At 35.8% G+C, this 24,672-nt stretch overlaps 1 protein-coding gene across 3 annotated transcripts in view; it reads right to left on the reverse strand.

Moving 5' to 3' along the window:
- Positions 1-23,640, reverse strand: part of LOC142349578 (uncharacterized) — a 145,334-nt gene extending 121,694 nt beyond the window's left edge. Inside the window, exons 1-2 of one of the 3 annotated variants that reach the window (XM_075401235.1) lie at positions 23,144-23,640; positions 18,598-18,764 (exon numbers count right to left, since the gene is read on the reverse strand). In XM_075401235.1, the coding sequence (XP_075257350.1) occupies positions 18,598-18,764; positions 23,144-23,411 (435 nt within the window). In that variant the 5' untranslated portion in view covers positions 23,412-23,640. Of the gene's footprint in view, positions 1-18,597; positions 18,918-19,703; positions 19,730-23,069 lie in introns of those variants that run through there. The other 2 variants (XM_075401234.1, XM_075401236.1) reach the window with 2 other exon arrangements.
- Positions 23,641-24,672: the final 1,032 nt, after the last annotated feature.

The raw sequence follows: 24,672 nt of genomic DNA on the forward strand, positions 1-24,672 counted from the left end.
TGCTATTATTTTAAATAAATAATTTTAAAAAGAGGTCTTTTTCATCGGGACAAGGAGTTGTCCAAATCAAACCAAACTGGGTATGGAGTATACCATGGGTGCCTAGAGTGTAAAACAAAGAGAGTTTTTGCTATAGCTTGCCTAGAAAAAGTTAGTTTTTCGTACGGTAATTTCCGATTAATTCGAATAATTAATTTTATATAACTTTTACAAATAGGTCTTTTTCGTATGGTCAAAAACTTCTTGAAATTGAACCAAACTTGGTGCAGAGTATCCCATGTGAATCTAGAGTGTAAAACCAGAAGGATTTTTGCTATAAATTGCGAGGGAAGAAAGTTAGCTTTTCATACGGAAATTTGCTTGCTATTATTTCAAATAAATAATTTTAAAAAAAGGTCTTTTTCGTCGGGTCAAGGAGTTGTCCAAACTCAACCAAACTGGGTATGGAGTATACCTTGGGTAACTAGAGTGTAAAACAAAAAGAATTTTTGCTATCGCTTGCGTAGGAAAAAAAGTTAGTTTGTCATACGGAAATTTCCTATAATTTCCGTATAAATTTGAATATGTATTTTTTTAAATAAGTCTTTTTCATCGGGTCAAGGAGTTGTCCAAATCAAACCTTACTTGGTATGTAGTATCACCAGTGTAATTAGAGTTTAAAACAAAAACAATTTCTGGTATAGCTTGCCTAGAAAAAAAGTTAGTTATTCATACGGAAATTTACTATTATTTCAAAAAAAATATTTTAAAATTAGATTTTTTTATAAAGAACTTTAAGTATAGTTGATTTTAATCAGGTCATTGAGTTGTCCAATTCGAACCAAATTTGGCATGAGGCATTCTCTATGTATGTACGAGCAAGTGTTCAGCTAGTAAAAAGGTTTCAAGCTTAATGTTTTCAGTTGTTGTAATGCACCAAACAGAAATTTACGCTAATGAAAAAGGTTTTTTTTGGCAAGAAGCGAAGATTGTCTACCGCCATTATTAGCCAATCTAAACATGGAAATGAGTATACTTTGCGGAACGAAATTGAACATCTCAAAAAGAAGGTTGAGGATTTGAGCAAGAGAGTTGAAGCACTTGAGAACGCCAAAATTGAATTGGTAGACCTGACCAATGATAGCTTTGACACTACGGTATCTGTACACTCAGAAGACTTAATTGAGGTTCCGAATGGCATCTGAAAGAATGGAGTTAGATTAGTTGTAGCTGATTGACTGAAACAGTTGTTCAGACATTGAAAGATCAAACTTGAGGCTTTTTTGTTAATGTATAAAGTCTGAAATACTCTTACCTTGTTTAATTTTTGTTGCGTTTTTTATTTATTTTCCCAACCGGGTTTTCGTTCCCTTATCCTAAAACGTTTCTCAATTACGTGAATATCTCCATGCATCAGTGTTTTTCCTTACATTCAAGACTTTATCTTTTTCAGGTTGTGAAAATGTCCGGCTTCAAGGGTTGATTATGAGTCTCGAGAAAGACGACGCTCAAATTATTGATATCAATTCTAAAATGTGGGGAAGCTTGAGCCATGTTGACAAGATCAAGAGAACGGAAGGCACCCAAACCATGCTCCTAAAGGATGGAAGGTTGCGGTCGTAGGTGATTTTGAAGCAAGGAGCAGACGATTTCTCTGAAGATCTTGAGGAACTGAAAAAACAAATCAAAGTTCCTGAAACAGATCAGAGGCCACAAATGACAGAAGTTGACGAGACGGCCTCAACTGCATCAAAGAAAAAATCCTACGTTGTGAAATCGTCTTCAAAAGTGGTCCAGGGAACCATTGTCTCGGTATGTTTAAACCTCCGGAAAACAGATTAAATTTTTTAAAAATGAAAAATAAAACATTTAGTGTAATTTTTTGTTTGCTAATTTAGTTATGGTTTAGTGCTGTGAAGAACACAAGGGAATTGCGAAGATGCTGCTATTGAACGAGAAAAGGATGCACGACATGGTCACCCTTCTGCAAGGCTCTACTAGTCAGTCAGCGGACGATTTGAGCAGCCTCCAACGAAGAATCAATTTATTTTTTCGTATTTCTAATTTGGTTTCGTTTTTTATTTATTGGCAACCAATGTAATTTTTTTTCAAAGGTAACCCATGCACTGGGCATTGATAGTGTCAAAAATAGTGGAGATGGACAACAAGTTCAAGAAGAAACGGACAGGGAGGCCGATGATGTAGCGGAAGACAAAGATCTTGAAGAGGCCTTAGTACTTCGACTTGTTGAGAAAAAGCCCCCCGTGCTATTTGTTCTAAATGGAAAAAAATTAGACCTCATTTACAGCGGACACAGACCCACTGAGTACGGTTTAGCGCTACGAAAGTGGATTTGGGGCATTCACGGTTTGTCTTATGAAATGATTTTGCCGTCAAAAAGCTTGACTGATGGACGTAAATGTGCCACGAAAGATTCAATGCTCAAGTTCTTCCGTGAGTTTATGTACTTTTTTTCACAATCACTTGAAACTTGTTTAATTTTGCTTTTCGATATTTTTTCTGCGCTCAAGGTTGTTCTCTGGGTAAAAAATTGTTCGAACATGAATAATTTTTTAGGATCAATTGAGAGAAAATTTCCGAGTTCATCCCAATGCTAAAGAACAAGCAAAAAAGCATCAAACAAGGCTGGAATAAATACGAAACAGCGGATAGAGGGCAAGGGAAAATACAGCGAGCAAGCAAGGGAGTTGAAGAAAGCCAAATATTTGAAGAAAAAAACTGGAAATTAAATTGCTTTTAATCAGATCTGAGTTGCTTGTTTTAAACTAGACATGTGCTGCAGTTTGTTATTTTATCAGGCACATATCCCATTTTCTAGTCTCCAATTGCAGAGTTTTGATATAAATGTTTTGAGTTATAGCGTCTATTATTATTATGAACGTTTTCACCATTTTACTCGATATAAATTTGTTGTTTTTAATTAACTTTGAACTGCTAATTGTACTCTTTAACTCAATTGAGGAGAGAAACAGCAAACCACAACGAAGCAAGTTATGTATTTAACAACAAACGCTGTAACCCTTAACGATCTGAAGAATTTTTGTAGTAATTTCTCGATTGTGTTGAAGATTTATGGAGAACTCCAAACAAAACAAACGCCCTAAAAGGCAATCCAACGTTCCCAGCTTCGAGACAGATCCTGAAACTCAAGTTGAAAGAAGTATTTGTTACGAGCACAGGAACACAGCTTTTATTCTTATCTATGAAAAAGCATGTGTTATGACAACACTTAACAACCGCGCTTGGCCTCGAGGATACAGTGATGAAGCAAAGCAAGCTCTGAGACCGGGACGATATGAGTTTATCACTCACAATTGTGCACACCATAGAATGATGTATTTGGGAAGAGCATCAATTGAGAGGGCGAGAGAGCACAAGAAGCTGGCATCAGAGGTTTATGTTAAAGGACAACGACCGCCGTATACATGGGAAGGACCAGGGACTGAAAACGCACCATTGTTACCAGTCAGCCAACAGTCAGTGCAACCCAACCAGCCAACGTATTTGTACCAGAATCACCGGATATGTTCTTTTCTCCTGAACCGGTCAACAAAAAGCCCAGCAGAAATATAGGCGAACAATTGACTGTTAACAGCAAAAACGTTGCTAAAACATCTTCCCAAATGAAAGCAACAACACAGCCACTTCTGTTCCAAGAGATTGCAACAACATCATAAGCAAATGCCAGTGTACAGAGGCTCTCAATCGGTATGAAAAAGCATTTGGTTTTATTGCTTTTTGATTGGAGTTTTTTTTTATTTAGGGTGCCTCTTCTATGTGTAGCGAGTTCAAAGAGTTTTTGAAAGGCCACGAGGAAAGAATTTGTCAAGCTACTCAAGTTGGATTTGCTATCAAAGCGAAACACGACAAAAAGCGAAGGAGGTTATTAGGAGAACTGAACGGTACGGTATGTCCATGTGTAATTTTCTCATACGTCTTAATTCATAAATCATTTTGGAGTTTTGTGAAATGATCTATAACACTCTGGTTTTGACTTTAGCTAGATGAAGTCAATGAAATATCGTTGCTCCAACGGTCTGAGTTTCAAAGTGTGGATGAGAATAACAGTCTTTTACAAGCCTATCCCATTCATCAAGTTCAGTTTGAGGGCCAGGATTTAATGAAATCTCAACAAGCCAGTTCTTATCCATCTCAACTTGGGCGTACTTAGCGAAGAACACTGTTTGAGATCGATGGTTTGGTTGAAGAGATGATGAACAGTGAAGGCTCGTTCACCCAGTCTGAGGCGTCAACGGTAAAAACTCTGTTATTTGAGGGTAATTGTTTTCATGAACTACTAAAAATAATTTGATAGTTAAGTCCAATAAAAACAGAACATTCAACTCAAAAAAAAAACAAAACGATGAACTAAGAGATGTGAGGTTTAGTTTTTTATTGTTTTTATATCCATCATCGTTTAGATGTTGTAAAGCAGAAATACCCACTTACACCCCGCCTGGCATTGAAGAAGGCAAAGGACTCCGCAAATCAGGCCGGCAGAGAAAGGCGAAGTTACCTGAAAAATCCAGAAAACCTGGAGCATAGCGTCGAAGCAAAAAATTCTACCCCGCCTACTACTACTTCTAATCAGCTTGAGCAACTGTTTCTGTGACTTTATTGCGCTCGTGTTTACGTAACAGATAAAACTGTCTAATTGTAGTGATTAATAGTGAATTTGATAAATTTGAGGCTTATATTTCAATACTTTGGGAATTCTTATCTTATTAGATTGTGATTTTCGCTGCTGCTGTTTTCTACTGATAAATTGGTTGTGTTTTGATTGAATTAATCTGTCGTTTGTTTACTCAGCATTTTTTGCAGTAATAAGTTTTAGTGTTTTAGTGCTCGTGTTTACCTAACTGATAAAACAGTCTAATTGTAGTGATTAAAAGTGAATTTGTTTTATTTGAGGCTTAGGGCATTCTTATCCGATTGGAATGTGTTTTGCTGCTGCTGTTTGTACTGATAAATTGGCTGTGTTCTGATTGAGTTAATCTGTGGTTTGGTTACTCAGGTTTTTTTGCAGTAATCAGTTTTAGTCTTAAAATTGTCTCAATTTTTGTTACTGATTTTGCTTGCTATTTTGAAAATGTTCATAGTTCTTTTTGAATATTGTTTGCCATCATAGTTCGTATGATTTGGATGGGTGGAAACGCAAAACCGATTTTTGATCAGTTAATTATATTAAGATTAAATGGATCTGTGCGAGAAGCTCAAATTGAAGGCTTCGTGGCTGATCATTATGTTGAAAGATCTGATCACGAAGTACACCTTATCACAGAACTGATTTCTGAAGACAGCTACATAGCTTTGATGAACTCAGACAACAACTCCAAAAGATTGCATCAAGATTTGGAGGAAGTTTATAAATGTTCATTTAATGCGGGATTTAGGATTGAACCTGACAATTTTGGCGGTTATTGTTTGATCAATCGCAGCGTGGAAACAATTGAATGTGGCGAAATCAACGTTGCTGTTGGCTTGTTGGCAAAGAAGCCGAAAGATCGTGAGGTAGATGACTGTTCTTTAATGGAAAGCGACAAGTTGTTGATAGGCGTCGCAAGATGGGCAAACCATTCGTGGGTCCCAAAGTGCGACTACTACATGTGCGGAGGGAGGATACAAGGGGAGAGAATGCGTACGTCTAAGAGCTTTAAGAGAAATCAAGGATGATGAAGAGCTGACAATTTTTATAATGTAGATTTTTTCGGAGAGAAGAAAAAGTTCTGTCTATGTGAACATAGATCAAAACATGGCTCAGAAGAAGAATCGCAAGAGGAGAGTGATGAACCTGTTAAACCACCAAAACGCAAAAGAAATGTGAAACCACGGATAAAAATAACAGCAACTGGCGTACGTGGTTACTTACTCACTGACCTCATTAAATTCTACAGCGAGGATTCGAACGTTATTTTAGCTGCAAAAGTTAGCTCTATTCCTTTCACAAATAGCGATTTTCCAGATAACTCAATCAGTGATGCAAAACAAATTGGAAAGCATGATAATTGCTCTGATTTTTCCGATGGTTTTAGTAGTAACGAGATCAGGTATCCTTGCGACCAAATTGAAACTCTTGTTGGAGTTGATTTGTTTGGAAAATTTTTAGCCACCGAGACTGATTCAGAAAATGAAGAAAAGGATGATAATGATCAAACTGTGCTATTAACTGAAGTACCGGGTGCCTCAAAAAAAAATCTTAAAGCTTCCCTTTTAGCTATTGTGTCGGTTCATAAGGGCTCTGATTCGCTATTGAACGATCTTTCAAAGCGTGATCAGTTGGTGTTCGGTGGTCAAACTGTTTCGCCGTGGGCCGTCAGGAAAGAGTTTGAAGACTTTTGTACACTTTACCAATCCAGTAAACAATCCCTTAACAACGGCGAGCTCATTCTGTTAAATTTTCGTCCTTTGTTGATGGACATTGTTAAAAACTCACTCCCTGAGATGCTAAAGTACGCCGAAGAGAAAGATTCTTCACGCGATATTTTGATGCCAACTGTTTCCATAACTGAACAACGGCAAATAAATGTCAGATTAATTATGACAATTATGGTGCTAATGTATGCAAGACACCTATAACTTCAGCTTGGCCTCTTTTCTTGGCAGTTGCAGATCTATCTCCTAAGCTTCGCAAACTCTTCAAAAACCTTGTTCTGGGAGCATTGTTTGTTGGTTCGGGCTACCCTGATTTTGATATCGTCTTTGAACATATAAAACGAGAATTGTCAGCTACAGAGAAAATCATTTTCAACGGAGAAGATTTGCTTGTTACATTTGAACCCATTTTGCTAGTTGCTGACTTGATAGCAAAATCTGAAAATGAAGCAGTGCAATGGTTTCTATGGATGTACGCTTTGAAATCAATGTGGAATTCTTGTAGCGGGTTCCCATCGATATCCTCACGATGAAAGCTTCCAGATGCGTTTGTTTGATGCCCACATGCAAAATATCCAAGAGCTGGGAAGGGGAAGTGTGGATGAATTAAGAGTTGAACTCGGTCGCAAGACGGATTGTGCAAATTAAAACTCTCGGTGTTAAAAGGAGAAGCAAAGCTTTCGATATGATTTCAAAGCAACCACTCTCATCTCCAAATGATCCGATGCAGCAGTTGTTACTTGGTGTTGCAAAAGATATTCAATTGCATCCTTATGAGAGGATGACGCCTGAGCATAAAACTGAAATCAATATTTTTATTGAGTCCCTTGATTTACCAAAAGAGTTCAAAATCTCACTCCGGAAACTTGATTCGTTGTCAAACTTCAAAGCAAAGGAAGTAAAAATCATGCTAGAGTAATGGTCGCCTATAATTTTTCCTCCATTTTTGTATGGCGTAGAGAGAAAAAGTGACGAGTCTGACCTAAAGAAGCTATTTTTTTCGATTCGAGAACTTTTTAAGTCATCCAACAGCGCAAATTTATGTGATCAGCTTCTAAATGAGTTTTGTCTGAGCATGGTGGATAAAACTAATAAAATGGAGTCAATCAATTTCCATCATTTGAGATATCTAGGTTGGCAAGCAAAAAATATTGGACCACTGTTTACGATAACTGCTGCTATGTTTGAGTCTGCTAACAGACTGCTTTTTGCACCACTCACTGGAACCGTCAATCAGTGTCAATTAATAGTTTGGCAATTTGTAAGGGCAAAAATGATAGCAAAGATGAGCATTAAGGACGACTGTCTCACAGAAATGCTGACAAATTTTCACGAGAAAAGAAAATTAGATGAAAGTTATGCTTTCGTGGAAAGTTCAGAAACAAGAAAATTTCGCCAAGAGCATCCAAATTTAAAGTTGTTCTGTCGGAATCTTGATTTTTGTTTCCTATCATCGGCTGCATATGGACGGGGATGTGCTGCTGATAAATATGTTGCTGCCTTTATTGATGGTGAATTGATTGCCGGAGAAATACTGTTCTTTTTTCGGGGAATTGCTAACAATTGTGTGCTCCAAAAATTCAAAATTGTAAGAAAGTAGACATTGATAAAATCTGAGGCCCAAAATGTTGTCACATTCGGATTCATTGTCCAGGATACAGAAGAGAAAAGGCAAATTTGTTTAAGTGCCATCAGAAATAAACTCTTCTATTTTCAGTTCAAAGAAGTGTCATATCTGATTGCCATGCTGTGTAATTATGAGAATAATTAAACAATTTTTATTTTGGTTCGATTTATCAAATGCAAATTGTAATTAAAGTCTAACAGAACCAATTTTGTAGTTGAGCGTACCTGCAAAAAATAGTTGAAACTATTTTTGCGTGCTTCTTATAAATTTTTATTATAAGAAAAGAGCCTAATTATACGAAGTTTTGTCAGGTGAAACAGTTGTTGAATTTAAAGCAATCTCGGTATGGAGTATAATTGTCCATTCCATGCGGAATGTTTAGTGGGGAATGTAAAACGAAAGGAATTGGTTTTCATACCTAAATTTCCGATTTAATCGAAAAACGAATTTTAAGCGTAAGCTGTTTTTGATTCGGTCATAGAGTTGTCCAAAGTGAACCAAACTCGGTATTGGTTGTTCCATGAGTGCCTAGAGTCTAAAACATAAGGGATTTTCGATATAGCTTGTCTAGAAAAAAGTTAGGTTTTCGTACGGCAATTTGCGATTATTTCAAATAAGTAATTTTAAAAATAGATCTTTTTTCTATGGTCAAAAACTTCTTCAAAGTGGACCAACCTCGTTATATAGTATCTCCATTGTACCTAGAGTCTAAAACAAAAGGAATTTTTGCTATAGCTTGCCTAGAAAAAAGAGTAAGTTTTTCGTACGGAAATTTGCGAATTTCGCGAACCACGAATTTTAAAAATAGATCTTTTTTGCATGGTCATAAATTTTCTTCAAATTGGGCCAACCTGGGTATATAGTATCTCTATTGTATCTAGAGTCTAAAGCAAAAAGAATTTTTGCTACAGCTCGCCTAGGAAAAAAGTTAGTTTTTCATACGGAAATTTGCTATTATTTCAAATAAATAATTTTAAAAATAGGTCTTTTTCGTCGGGTCAAGGAGTTGTCCAAAGTGAACCGAACTGGGTATGGAGTATACCATGGGTGCTTAGAGTTTCAAACAAAAAGAATTTTTGCTATAGCTCGCCTAGGAAAAAAGTTAGTTTTTCATACGGAAATTTGCTATTATTTCAAATAAATAATTTTAAAAATCGGTCTTTTTCGTCGGCTCAAAGAGTTGTCCAAAGTGAGCCAAACTTGGTCTATCCCCTGTGTAGCCAGAGTCTAAAACAAAACGCTTTTTTGGTATCGCTTGCCTAGGAAAAAAGTAAGCTTTTCCTACGGAAATCTGAGATTATTTCCAATATTTAATTTTCAAATATAGTATTTTTTATCGGGTCAAGGAGTTGTTCAAATCGAACCAAACTTGGCATGGAGTATCCCATGTGTATCTAGAGTGTGAACAAAAAGATTTTTTGCTAAAGCTTGCGTAGGAAAAAAGTTATTTTGTCATACGGAAATTTCCTATAATTTGCGTATAATTTTGAATAAGTAATTTTTTAAATAAGTCTTTTTCATCGAGTCAAGGAGTTGTTCAAATCAAACCAAACTTGAAAACAAAAAAAAAATTTGGTATAGCTTGCCTAGGAAAAAAGTAAGCTTTTCAAACGGAAATTTGCTATTATTTCAAATAAATAATTTTGAAAATAGGTCTTTTTCGTCGGCTCAAAGAGTTGTCCAAAGTGAGCCAAACTTGGTATGGACTATCCCCTGTGTAGCTAGAGTCTAAAACAAAAATGATTTTTGGTATAGCTTGCCTAGGAAAAAAGTATGCTTTTCTTACGGAAATCTGAGATTATTTCCAATATTTAATTTTCAAATATAGTATTTTTTATCGGGTCAAGGAGTTGTTCAAGTCGAACCAAACTTGGTATGGAGTATCCCCTGTGTAGCTAGTGTCTAAAACAAAAAGGATTTTTGGAATAGCTTGCCTAGGAAAAAAATAGGCTTTTCTTACGGAAATTTCCGATTATTTCCAATATTTAATTTTCAAATATAGTATTTTTATCGGGTCAAGCAGTTGTTCAAGTCGAACCAAACTTGGTATGGAGTATCCCCTGTGTAGCTAGTGTCTAAAACAAAAAGAATTTTGGGTATAGCTTGCCTAGGAAAAAAGTTAGCTTTTCATACGGAAATTTGCTATTATTTCAAATAAATAATTTTAAAAAGAGGTCTTTTTCATCGGGTCAAGGAGTTGTCCAAATCAAAGCAAACTGGGTATGGAGTATACCATGGGTGACAAGAGTGTAAAACAAAGAGAACTTTTGCTATAGCTTGCCTAAGAAATAAGTTAGTTTTTCATACGGAAACTTGCTATTATTTCAAATAAATAATTTGAAAAATAGGTGTCTTTCGTCGGGTCAAGGAGTTGTCCAAAGTGAACCAAACTGGGTATGGAGTATACCATGGGTGCCTAGAGTCTAAAACAAAAAGAATTTCTGGTATAGCTTGGCCAGGAAAAAAGTTAGTTATTCATACGGAAATTTGCTGTTATTTCAAATAACGAAATTTTAAAATAGTTCTTTTTCATCGGGTCAAGGAGTTGTCCGAAGTAAACCAGAACGAAACGAGGTATGGAGTATAGCATGGGTGCTTAGAATGTACAACAAGAAGAATTTTTGCTACAGCTTGCCTAGGAAAAAAGTTAGTTTTTCATACGGAAATTAGCTTTTATTTCAAATAAATAAGTTTAAAATTAGGTCTTTTTCGTCGGGTCAAGGAGTTGTCCAAAGTGAACCAAACTGGGTATGGAGTATACCGGGGTACCTAGAGTCTAAAACAGAAAGAATTTCTGGTATAGCTTGGCTAGAAAAAAGTTAGTTTTTCATACGGAAATTTGCTATTATTTCAAATAACGAATTTTTAAAATAGGTCTTTTTCGTCGGGTCAAGGAGTTGTCCAAAGTGAACCTAACTGGGTATGGAGTATACCATGGGTGCCTAAAGTCTAAAACGGAAAGAATTTCTGGTATAGCTTGACTAGGAAAAAAGTTAGTTTTTCATACGGAAATTTGCTATTATTTCAATTAAAGAATTTTAAAAATTGGTCTTTTTCGTCGGGTCAAGGAGTTATCCAAAATGAACCAAACTGGGTATGGAGTATACCATGGGTGCCTAGAGTCTAAAACAGAAAGAATTTCTGGTATAGCTTAGCTAGGAAAAAAAGTTAGTTTTCCGTACGGAAATTTGCTATTATTTCAAATAACGAATTTTAAAAATAGGTCTTTTTCGTCGGGTCACGGAGTGGTCCAAAGTGAACCAAACTGGTTATGGAGTATACCATGGATGCCTAGGGTGTAAAACAAAAATGGTTTTGCTATAGCTGGCCTAGAAAAAAAGTTAGTTTTTCGCACGTTAATTTCCGATTATTTCGAATAATTAATTTTAAATAATTTTTTAAAATTATATTTTTTTTGTATGGTCAAAAACTTCTTGAAATTGAACTAAACTTGGTACAGAGTATCCCATGTCTAATTAGGGTCTAAGACAAAATGAATTTTTTGCTATAGCTTGCCTAGGAAAAAAGTTAGTTTTTCAAACGGAAATTTGCTATTATTTCAAAAAACGATTTTTTAAAAATAGGTCAATTTCATCGGGTCAAGGAGTGGTCCAAAGTGAACCAAACTAGGTATGGAGTATACCATGGGTGCTTAGAGTGTAAAACAAGAAGAATTTCTGGTATAGCTTGGCTAGGAAAAAAGTGAACTTTTCATTCGGAAATTTGCTATTATTTAAAATATATAATTTTAAAAATAGCTCTTTTTCGTCGGGTCAAGGAGTTGTTCAAATCGAACCAAACCTGGCATGGAGTATTCCATGTGTATCTAGAGTGTAAAGCAAAAAGAATTTTTGCTATAGCCTGCGTAGGAAAAAAGTTACTTTTTCATACGGAAATCTCCTATTATTTCGAATAGTTTTGAATAAGTATTTTTTAAATAAGTCTATTTCACTGGGTCAAGGAGTTGTCCAAATCAAACCATACCTGGTATGTAGTATCACCAGTGTAATTAGAGTTTAAAACAAAAAGAATTTCTGGTATAGCTTGGCTAGGAAAAAGGTTAGTTTTCTATACGGAAATTTGCTATTATTTCAAATAACGAATTTTAAAAATAGGTCTTTTTCATCGGGTCAACGAGTCGTTCAAATCAAACCAAACTCTGTATGGAGTATCCCCTGTGTACCTAGATCGCTAGAGCTTGCCTAGGAAAAAAGTTGGGTTTTCATACGGAAATTTGCTATTATTTCAAATAACGAATTTTTAAAAATAGGTCTTTTTCGTCGGGTCAAGGAGGTGTCCAAAGTGAACCTAACTGGGTATGGAGTATACAATGGGTGCCTTAGGTCTAAAACAGAAAGAATTTCTTGTATAGCTTAGCTAGGAAAAAAGTTAATTTTTCATACGGAAATTTGCTATTATTTCAAATAACGAATTTTAAGAATAGGTCTTTTTCGTTGGGTCACGGAGCGGTCCAAAATGAACCAAACTGGGTATGGAGTATACCATGGGTGCTTAGAATGTAAAACAAGAAGAATTTTTGCTATAGCTTGCCTAGGAAATAAGTTAGTTTTTCATACGGAAACTTGCTATTATTTCAAATAAATAATTTTAAAATTAGGTCTTTTTCGTCGAGTTAAGGAGTTGTCCAAAGTGAACCAAACTGTGTATGGAGTATACCATGGGTGCCTAGAGTCTAAAACAGAAAGATTTTCTGGTATAGCTTGGCTAGGAAAAAGGTTAGTTTTTCAAACGGAAATTTGCTATTATTTCAAATAACGAATTTTTAAAAATAGGTCTTTTTCGTCGGGTCAAGGAGGTGTCCAAAGTGAACCTAACTGGGTGTGGAGTTTACCGTGGGTGCCTAAAGTCTAAAATAGAAAGATTTTTTTGTATAGCTTAGCTAGGAAAAAAGTTAGTTTTTCATACGGAAATTTGCTATTCTTTCAAATAACGAATTTTAAAAATAGGTCTTTTTCGTCGGGTCACGGAGTGCTCCAAAGTGAACCAAACTGGGTATGGAGTATACCATTGACGGCTGGAGTGTAAAACAAAAAAGTTTTTGCTATAGCTGGCCTAGAAAAAAGTAAGTTTTTCGTACGTTAATTTCCGATTAATTCGAATAATTAATTTTAAATAATTTTTTAAAATAGGTCTTTTTCGTCGGTTCAAGGAGTTGTCCAAAGTGAACCAGATCGAAACTAGGTATGGAGTATAGCATGGGTGCTTAGAGTGGAAAACAAGAAGAATTTTTGCTATAGCTTGCCTAGGATTAAAGTAATATTTTCATACGGAAATTTGCTATTATTTCAAATAAATAATTTTAAAAATAGGTCTTTTTCGTCGGGTCAAGGAGGTGTCGAAAGTGAACCAAACTGGGCATAGAGTATACCATGGGTGCTTAGAATGTAAAACAAGAAGAATTTTTGCTTTAGCTTGCCTAGGAAATAAGTTAGTTTTTCATACGGAAACTTGCTATTATTTCAAATAAATAATTTTAAAATTAGGTCTTTTTCGTCGGGTCAAGGAGTTGTCCAAAGTGAACCAAACTGTGTCTGGAGTATACCATGGGTGCCTAGAGTCTAAAACAGAAAGAATTTCTGGTATAGCTTGGCTAGGAAAAAAGTTAGTTTTTAAAACGGAAATTTGCTATTAATTCAAATAACGAATTTTTAAAAATAGATCTTTTTCGTCGGGTCAAGGAGGTGTCCAAAGTGAACCTAACTGGGTATGGAGTATACCATGGGTGCCGAAAGTCTAAAACAGAAAGAATTTCTTGTATAGCTTAGCTAGGAAAAAAGTTAGTTTTTCATACGGAAATTTGCTATTCTTTCAAATAACGAATTTTAAAAATAGGTCTTTTTCGTCGGGTCACGGAGTGGTCCAAAGTGAACCAAACTGGGTATGGAGTATACCATTGACGGCTGTAGTGTAAAACAAAAAAGTTTTTGCTATAGCTGGCCTAGAAAAAAGTTAGTTTTTCGTACTTTAATTTCCGATTAATTCGAATTATTAATTTTAAATAATTTTTTAAAACAGGTCTTTTTCGTCGGGTCAAGGAGTTGTCCAAAGTGAACCAGATCGAAACTAGGTATGGAGTATAGCGTGGGTGCTTACAGTGTAAAACAAGAAGAATTTTTGCTATAGCTTGCCTAGGAAAAAGGTTAGTTATTCATACGGAAATTTGCTTTTATTTCAAATAAATAATTTTCAAAAATAGGTCTTTTTCGTCGGGTCAAGGAGGTGTCCAAAGTGAACGAAACTGGGTATGGAGTATACAATGGGTGCCTAGAGTAAAAACACAAAAAAAAAATTGCTATAGCTTGCCTAGGAAAAAAGTTAGTTTTTCGTACGTTAATTTCCGATTAATTCGAATAATTAATTTTAAATAATTTTTTAAAATTAGGTCTTTTTCGTATGGTAAAAAACTTCTTGAAATTGAACCAAACTCGGTACAGAGTATTCCATGTGTATCTAGAGTGTAAAACAAAAAGAATTTTTGCTATAGCTTGCGTAGGAAGAAAGTTAGCTTTTCATACGGAAATTTGCTATTATTTCAAATATATAATTTAAAAATAGCTCTTTTTCGTCGGGTCAAGGAGTTGTTCAAATCGAACCAAACTTGGCATGGAGTATTCCATGTGTGTCTAAAGTGTAAAGCAAGAAGAGTTTTTGCTATAGCTTGCGTAGGATAAAAGTTACTTTTTCATACGGAAATTTCCTATTATTTCGAATAATTTTGAATAAGTAATTTTTTAAAAAAGTCTATTGCACTGGGTCAAGGAGTTGTCCAAATCAAACCATACGTGGTATTTAGTATCACCAGTGTAATTAGAGTTTAAAACAAAAAGATTTTCTGGTATAGCTTGGCTAGGAAAAAAGTTAGTTTTTCATACGGAAATTTGCTGTTATTTCAAATAACGAATTTTAAAAATAGGTCTTTTTCATCGGGTCAAGGAGTTGTCCAAAGTGAACCAAACTGGGCATGGAGTATACCATGGGTGCCTAGAGTGTAAAACAAAAAGAATTTTTGCTATAGCTTGCCGACAGAAAAAGTTAGCTTTTCATACGGAAATTTGCTATTAATTCAAATATATAATTTTAAAAATAGCTCTTTTTCGTCGGCTCAAGGAGTTGTTCAAATCGAACCAAATTTGGCATGGAGAATTCCACTCGTATCTAGAGTGTAAAGCAAAAAAAGTTTTTGCTTTAGCTTGCGTAGGAAAAAAGTTGGGTTTTCATACGGAAATTTGCGATTATTTCATATAAATGATATTAAAAATAGGTCTTTTTGATCCGGTCAAGGAATTGATCAAATCATACCCAACTGGATATGGAGTATACCATGGGTACCTAGAGTCTCAAACAAAACGATTTTCTGGTATAACTTGCCTAGGAAAAAAGTAAGTTTTTCATACGGAAATTTGCTATTATTTCAAATAAATAATTTAAAAAATAGGTCTTTTTGATCCGTTCAAGGAGTTGTTCTAATCATACCAAATTGGATATGGAGTGTATCATGGGTACCTAGAGTCTTGAACAAAAAAAATTTCTGGTATAGCTTGCCTAGGAAAAAAGTTAGTTTTTCATACGGAAATTTGCTATTATTTCAAATAACGAATTTTAAAAAAAGGTCGTTTTCGTCGGGTCAAGGAGTTGTCCGAAGTGAACCAAACTGGGTATGGAGTATACCATGGGTGCCAAGAGGTCAAAACAGAAAGAATTTTTGGTATAGCTTGTCTAGGAAAAAAGTTCGTTTCTTAATCGGAAAAATCGACTTATTCGCTTATTATTCGCTTATTCTATTTTCAAAAATATATAAATTTTATCGGGTCAAGGAGTTGTTCAAACTCGGTATGTAGTATCCCCTATGTAGCTAGAGTGTAAAACAAAAAGAATGTTTGCTATTGCTTGCGTTGGAAAAAAGTTAGTCTTTCATACGGAAATTTGCTATTATTTCAAAAAAGTAATTTTAAAAATAGGTCTTTTTCGTATGGTCAAAAACTTCTTCAAAGTGGACCAACCTCGGTATATAGTATCTCCATTGTATCTAGAGTCTAAAGCAAAAAGAGTTTTTGCTATTGCTTGCCTAAGAAAGACGTTAGTGTTTCATACGGAATTTTGCTATTATTTCCGAATAATTTTGAATAAGTAATTTTTTAAATAAGTCTATTTCATCGGGTCAAGGAGTTTTCCAAATCAAACCATACTCGGCATGGAGTATCACCAGTGCAATTAGAGTTTAAAAGAAAAAGAGTTTTTGCTGTTGGTTGCCTAGGAAAAATGTTAGGTTTTCATACGGAAATTTGCGAATTTCGCAATTAGCAAATTTTAACTATATATTTTTTCACCGGGTCAAGGAGTTGTTCAAATCGAACCAAACACGGTATGGAGTATCCCCATGGCGGGTAGATTCTAAGACAGAAAGAATTTTCGGTGTTGCTTGCCTTTGATAAAAGTTAGTTTTTCTCTCGGAGTTTTGCTATTATTTCAAATAAGTGATTTTAAAAATAGGTCTTTTTCGTATGGTCAAAAACTTTTTGAAATTGAACGAAACTTGGTATAGAGTATCCCATGTGTATCTAGAGTGTAAAACAAAAAAAAATATTGCTATAGCTTGCGTACGAAAAAGTAAGCTTTCCGTACGTTAATTTCCGATTAATTCGAATAATTAATTTTAAATAATTTTCAAAAATAGGTTATTTTGATTGGGTCATAGAGTTGTTCAAGTCAAACCAAACCCGGTATGGAGTATTCCCAGTGTACCCAGAGTGTAAGGCAAGAAGAATTTTTGATGTAGCTGGCATTGCTGTAGAGGTTATGTGTTTTAAGTGTTGCTTGGTTTTTTTTTTAAAAAACCAAAAATATAGACTTAAAAATGGGTGGGACGCCTTTCGGGCGTCAAGATTTTTCGGTGCTCTCCCTACCCCCTCCCCTCATTTTCTCGCCCGTGTTTTCGTCTCTCGTTCGTGTGTCGCGTTCTCTCGCTCCTGTCTCGCCTTCTCTCGCTCGTCTCTCGCTCGTCTCTCGCTCGTCTCGCCTTCTTTCGCTCGTCTCTCGCGTTGTCTCGCTCGTCTCTCGCTTCGGTCTTTTGGTTTGAGTCTATGTTGTGTGTTTATGATGTTTGATATATGTTGATGTTGGTTTCAGCTGTCTTGAATGAGTGTCAAAAAAGTCTTATTAAAAAGTCTTATTAGAGGTTCATTTTATTCTTAATGTTGATAGAGAGGACACCTTGAATTTTGCTCTCAATAGCAAAAAAGGCATTGTCTCCTATTAGTATAAAGATGTTCATGTACCTCACGTAAAAAAGACTATATGTGGATTTGTGGACTCATGGAAAACTCTGGCGTCTTCATCTTCAATGGGCATCTACAAGCACTAAGGTTAGTTTTCTAGTCTGGACATATGCAACTTTGAACGCACGAAAGTCTGGACATAGGCCTTTTTGAAGGCACGATAGTCTGATCATGAACGCACGAAAATTTTTCGTGCGTTCATGATCAGACTATCGTGCTTTCAAAACGGCATATGTCCAGACCGTCGTGCGTTCAAATTTACCTATGATCAGACTATCGTGCTCTGAAAGTTGCATATGTCCAGACTATCGTGCATTCAAAGTTACATATGTCCAGACTATCGTGCGTTCATTTTTTTTCAGACCGTGTAATTTTGAACGCCCGACGCCACCTTGTGCGTTCATTTTGGTCTGGACATATCGACTTTCGGTCTGGCACCTCAACCTGGGAGGCCCATTTTGAATTCGTCTAGCAAAATTCGTTTCTGAATGTTTTTTGTCAAAATGATTGATAAGGACAGATATAACAAGGAGGCAAAAATCCACTCCATTATCATGATCGTCAGTTTAATTGCTGTCAATACGAGCATGAAAAAACTAAACATCGACTTCGGATGATTTTTTTAATTTTGATTTTCTATGTTTGAGTTCTCATTTATGCCCCAGGCGAGAAAAATGGTTATCTTGCAAGATTCTGGCAGAAATCTTGCAAAATTATGCATAATCTTGCAAGATTCTGGCAGAATCTGCTAGAATCCTGCAAGATAACCATTCGAAATCGACTGGGGTGCTACGTTGATACACCTAGTTTCGGCGTTGGAACAACTCTTGTCAGAGTAAAACTATCAAAAATTTCTGTATATTCACAGATTTTAAGCGCCAATTTCGCGATTTCGCAATTTATATAAAAACAAGTTGAAGAAAAAGAGCTGATTTGATCACAGCATGATTTTCACTGTAATAAGTCGGACATTGGAGCAAAATTATCAAAATTGGGAGGCAGAAAAATCTGAGGATCAATAGGACTCTTATCGTTTAAGAGTTCCGTGGTAGAAATTCCTCTCTAAAGATTGGTGTACTTTTTGATTATCGAGAGTGAAAGATAACTGAAAAAAATATGAGCACTCGAGAGCCTTGTTCCTTTGTTCTCTGGTAATTGCTCAAGAGCGTTTTGTTCTCGAAACAAAAGTTTACTATTTTCGTTTTCAGTTTTTTGACATTGCATATGATTTTAACATTAATTCTCACTTTCTTTGTCTTCCTTTGACTTTCTTTGAGCTATTTCGATTAGCCTGTGTTTAACCTGATCATTATTTCTGCATACATCGTTTAGAAACTGATCACTTGATCGGACCAGAACTGATGCCTCTTCGTCTTCATTTACACTCAACAAAAAGTCGTGAGTCTGTACGTTAGGAATTGTCTCACCGAAGTTGTAGAAGACATGAAGGGTTATGTTTGTGCCGTTTTCTTTAATTGTGTCAAATTTAAGTTTGAAGTTGTAAACTTTATCAGAACTGAAAACGGTTGAAAACGTTCTCCATGTATTAACACGGAACTGAGCTATGGATAAATTAAAATTGTGATAAATTGAAGTGCTGCTGTTCTGAATCGTTTTCATTTCTTCTCAAGGTCGATAAGGCATTATGATGCAGAGATATACCCAAATGGTCACGGGCAGATATGCCCAATGCGTGTATCTCGTGTTCGTTTTTACTATGTTAATACATTAAAGTGGAACAATATTGCGGAAAATACCTACTTTAGCAGAAACCGGCAAAATGGAAGGGAAAATCGTATCCCGTGTTCACAAAAGTGTCCGAATTTTAGCCGCGAAATACAAGTACGAACTTAATAACCTACTTTTCGCGCAAGTTGTATCACGCATCCGCTCCATTTATGTATCGATTTTTCGCATGCAATGTAGCTCGATTTCGCATATAATCCGCAATTAAGCCTAACTTAATTACTACTCATTTAATTAAGCCTATTTTATTACTATTAGTAGTACTTTATAACTACTTTATTACTACTTATAGTACTTTATTTCTACTTATTACTACTTATTAGTACTATTTATTACTACTTATTAAACCCGGCCAGTCCCACATTGATATACAAAGCCTTTGATGTGTGAGGGATTTTTCGGAAAAAAATCAGTTTTTGTGGTTTAAAGCTTTGAAAGCTTTAATTAAATCTTATTTAAACTGCTTATTGCATGCTCAAGATTGAGCGGAAACGTGCTACAAGATTTGTTACCTACTTTCGCACCGAATGTTCTTTTATTTTGCAAAATTGGCGGAACCCCTTTTGCGAAAAATAAGATGCAAAGGATGTCTCCTAATTTCGTTCATTGTATGTATCTAATTTTCGAGCCAATTTTGCTAAGGCGGAAAATTTGGGGTATACCTCTGCATCGTAATGTGCTTCACGAAAAACTTGACAGCAGTTCATAATTCGATCAAAAATTGGTGGTTGAAAGTAATAGGCCTATTATTTTCCACCAATAATGTTTGGGACATAGCTAGAAATTTACAAAGTTGCTAATCTAAAGTTACTGTTCTACTGTTCTACCACTTTGCCTATTGGTTGTTTATGAAGATCAAAATAATGCTGAATATGACTACTAGTTTGAATTTCGCAAAATGTATGTGATCTGTAGATCGTATGGAAACTCGAAGAACAAAAACTGATTTTAACCGGCTAGAAACCTGAAAACAGAGGCCTCAAAAAATCCCTGCAGTTTTTGACCAAAATGAAACTATTTTGTAAATGAAAGTGTAGTTTTTGCATCCTTATTTATTGTCGATTTTCAAAAAATAAAGATAGGTAAAAATAGTGCCTCAAAGGGATGCAGTATAAGCTTATGAAATTATCTGGTAGTACAAAACTGACTTTTCTTGATTTTAAATAAACAGCTAGCTCGGACTAATAGTGTGAAGTGATTTTGGACTCATAGAATAATCATATACATAAATTGTAACAAAAAAATGAAATCTAAAGAAAAAGCAAGAGAGCGTTAATTCCAGGTTCAGATATATTCAACGGAATTGCAAATAAGTTTTGAAAATATTTTGAATGTTTCTTTGGGAATCAAATCTGATATACAATCAAATTCTACCGAGAGGGTTACAAATAATGTCAAGTAAACCTTTTCAGTTGCCGAGTAGTACTTCTTATAAAAAGGTCAATCTTTATTTTCTTGGGGTGCGATCAAATAATCAGAGCCACCATTGATGAAAACAGCCAATACTTATGGAAACCTGAGTTAAATTTTCAAAGAAATTTTGTCAACAAACAAATAAAAAATAAAGCCTGGTAAAAACGCTGAACGAACATTTTATTTGATGTATTGCTTTGGCGGGATAAAAATGTTGTCATCAAACTGTGTTAAAAGATTGAAAGAAAAATAAAACCCCTAATTCAAGTGTCAGACATCGATATGCAAACATAACCAAATTTTGTCGGGCCAATTGCTCTCAAACGACCAGCGAGCGATTGGCTCCGTCAGTAGCTAGCCACGGTTTAGTGAGACTAGCTTTAGATTAATTGAAGGGGGTAAGGTGAGCGCAGCGGAGTTGCACCACAGCGGGGGTGCAAGAGTGGATTTGGGGGACTGACGTGGGGGCGGTGGAAGAGTGGGGGTGTAGGATCACTTTCTAAGAACCGCCCTTCACAGCATAAGTATAAGTCTCCAAAAGAATTTCTGTTAATCGCATACTTGAAGACAAATTGGCTGAAAGGCTTTAAGAGAACTTTATGCAAACTGGACGATACCTCTTTATCCGGTTTCTGAAGACGAAAGTCAATTGGGTCAGACGAAAAATCGGCCAAGCGAAAATTGCATAAAAGAGACAAACAGGATTATTATATTTGCTACAAATTGCTATTGAGAGCAATTAACAATGATTTCCTGAAAAATGCCCGTTAAGACATTTATGATGAAAACAATTCGACCATAACTCATTGTTAATGAAGATCAGAGATGATGACATTACGCCACATAACAGCAGCTGAAGTGCGGCATCAGCAAAGAGAGAGAGAGAGAGAGAGAGAGAGAGAGAGAGAGATAGAGATAAAACGTGACGGAGAAAGAGGAGGAAAGAAACCTTAATCGACACAGCGAGAAAGAGAGATACGAATATTTTCCATGATGGGATTCTAATCTGCATTTTCTAGTTTTCAAGCCTTGTTAGTAAATAAACGACAAAGAAAAAACCGAAAAAGGCAAAATCCAAAATAAAAGTCTTCAATTTTGCAGTAAAAAACTTAAAAACCATTTCTTGTCTCGAAATTTCTGTCAAGTAACCCATCTGCAAGACTTTCGTTGGCCAGTAATCGTCACTAATCTTGAAAAAGAAAAAAAAATATATTAAAAAAGAATTTGCAAACAATTGCAAATTTTAACAAAAGGCCCGATTGGAGGGGGGGGAGGGGCAACAACGGGGTTGGGGTAACAGAGCGCAGAATTGGGGCGGGGGGCAAAAGTGGGGTTGGGGTCAACAGTTTGAGGGGTCTTCAACCTCTAGGAACCGCCCTTCACACCATAAGTATAAGTCTCCAAAACAGTTTGAGCTGAAACAGAGCTGAAAGGCTCCAAGGTCACTTAATACACGCTGGACGCCACCTGTTTATCCCGTTTTTGAGGACAAAAATTCAAAAGCGTCTCACGAAAAATCGGTCTAGCGAAAAATTGCACAAAAAAGATAGGGACTAATATAATTGCTTCAAACTTCATTTGAGAGCAATTTTAAAAAATGTACAAAGAAATTTTGTCAATTGATTGCTTTGTGTTTTGTACTTTTTCATTTCAAAATCAACCCTAAGAAAGCACGTTACTATTTATACTTCTTAGGAAGCCTTTGTGCTGTGTAATATTTTGTTGCCTTGTTCAAAACATTTAACTCGGCAAAAGCCAAAAAGTTTTGGGATAGGTTTTATTCTGCCCACCCCCACCATTTTAGTGAGCTTGTATTTTTACGTACGCAACCCAGGCGCACGTGCTGTGTTTTTATAAGAATGCTAAATGAAAACATATAGTTTGTCCCTCGGGGGCGTAAGAAATAGTGGAGTGCCAAAACAGAATAGATCCAAGTTTTGACGCATGTAAAAAATGATGTTTTTTGCAGATCGTCAAGAATAGCTCTTATGTCTTCATTCAAGATTCAAAATGAACCGTTCGGGGGTGGTGAGGGGGGGGGAGGCTATGGTAAACATGAGTTGAGATGGCAATTGAGGGAGGTAGGAGTGGGATGGTTTCTCCAATGGCAGATAGGTGGAAAGATAGGTAAGTTCGGGTGGCAGGTTTGTGTTATGGACATTTTTTTTACAAATAAAAGAATTTGAGTTGTATCTGGGCGCTGTCTTTTCTTGAGATCAGGATTTTAACACATCAGGATGTTTGAAGTCGAATTGAAGTAATGAAATTAGTCAGGCCGTAACAGGAAGCGGAGCAAACGAGAAAATGGCTTTCAAACAAGAACAGATAAGGGAAAAAACGTGCGTAAACTGTGTTTCAGTTTGATACAATCTTCTAGAGTAGTTTTGCGCAAAAAAATATCTCAAAAAAATTTCATGATAAAAGCGAAATTGGCATGCTGAGAAAAAAGCATAAAGCAAAAATCAGTAGACTCCGAAACTTTTTTGAGTTTTGATAAATGCATCTTCTTCCGAAGAAAAATTTTAAAAGAAATTATATAATTGTCTCAAAGGACTGCAAGTACTGTTTTAGGAAAAAAAATTGTTTAAGAACAATTGAGAAGAAATCGTCCAGACTTTGAAGTCACGAAATGTCTCACAGATTAGAAAATAAATTTCAGCTTTTTGTTGTTTAAACTCAACAACTGAACTGTAGCTTCGAGTATTTCTATAGTCGCCTGACAGGTCAGCAAGTTGATCCTCTGTTATATTTTCTGTTGCTCCTATTGTGATTGTTTTTAAACCTGGGAACTCTCTTGTCAGTTTTTGTCTTTCTTCAACAGCTGATCTCAACCCGGAACTGCTCAAGCTCCCTGACAAAACGATCAAAATAATTCGGGAAACAACTTTTTCACCAATTCGAGAACCCAGAGTTTTGTTATTTAGCAAAGCTCTTGCTTTTTTGAGAGCATCGCTCATTCTTCTCTCTGCGCTTGTATCTTGCTGTTGGCGTGATATAATATCTAATAAGTTATCTCCGCTCTTAGATGGCCCATTCCAAGTAAAAACTTCTTCCCAACTGTAGTCAAGAACGTTTCCACTAAAATATACGAGAGCAATTCGCGCCTGGTAATATTTGTAGCCGAGCGAATCCTTAGGAAAAGATCTAAGAAGGAATATCAAGTTTTTTCTTAGTTTATCCCAATCATCGGCCTAATGGAGGATGTTGTTTTCTGTTCCCAATATACTTTAATGCAAGTCCTTTTGCTCATTAAAAAGATAGTAAGTTTTTCAATCAATTCATTTTTCCTAGACTGTTGAAGAGGAACTGTGAATTGTAAGATCAACTTACGTTGAAAATTTCGCTGGTAGTATTTTCATTGTACACAAAATATACACAAAATGTAGCCTAGTGACTTCAAGAGAGCTCAGAAGCCTGATCTCGAATCGCTGATATGTAACTTTTGAATAATTTGTTGTCTACGAGAGATAAAATAATCAGGATCTCGACAGTAGTAAGTAAATACTGTCTCAGGAGAGGGGGGGGGGGGGGGGTTATCCTGCGATACTTAAACATGGAATAATAGGGAGTTATCCTAGAGGAAAGGGATTAAGGAGATTAGACCGCCTTGAAACTCATTTTTCCGTCATGACAACCCTAGCGACGGTTGATTTGATAGCTGTTCACGAAATTTACTAGGAATTGGAAAAGGATTATTTTCAATACGGTGAAAGGTTTCTTTATCTCTTGGCAACATGTCAGTGGTTGGATCCTGACCTTGATTTCGATATTGCTATGAGAATGAGACCCTATAATGAAGTATTGACAATTTTTCTCTGAACAAGTATTTCAGGTATCACAAAATTTTTAGGTTACATGCTATACTTCACGACGTTTCAGGTTTTGTCTTTGAATATAGCTAAAAAAGTGCCGTGCTATTCGTATGTCCTATCCTGTCCAGTGACAAACGAGTACTTTGGTCACGTGACAAGACTTGCCTTCTGTCTTTATGTAAAAACAATTTATTCAGTTTGCTAGATTGTTGAAATCACGACCAGTTGTTCTTGATTTTGAAGGCATTCGAATTAAAATGTCTGGTTTTATTATCAAAGAACTGGCTGTTTCGACAAAAAAATTATTGCGATACTGTGTAATTTTTACCCCCAACTTCATTCAACATACTGTCTTCGAGTGAGAGACGATCATACAGTTGGGTGTCAAAATATCTGCATGGTTTGA

Source organism: Convolutriloba macropyga, chromosome 11 (assembly GCF_964194025.1).
Source record: "Convolutriloba macropyga chromosome 11, txConMacr16.3, whole genome shotgun sequence".
NCBI lineage: Eukaryota > Metazoa > Xenacoelomorpha > Acoela > Convolutidae > Convolutriloba > Convolutriloba macropyga.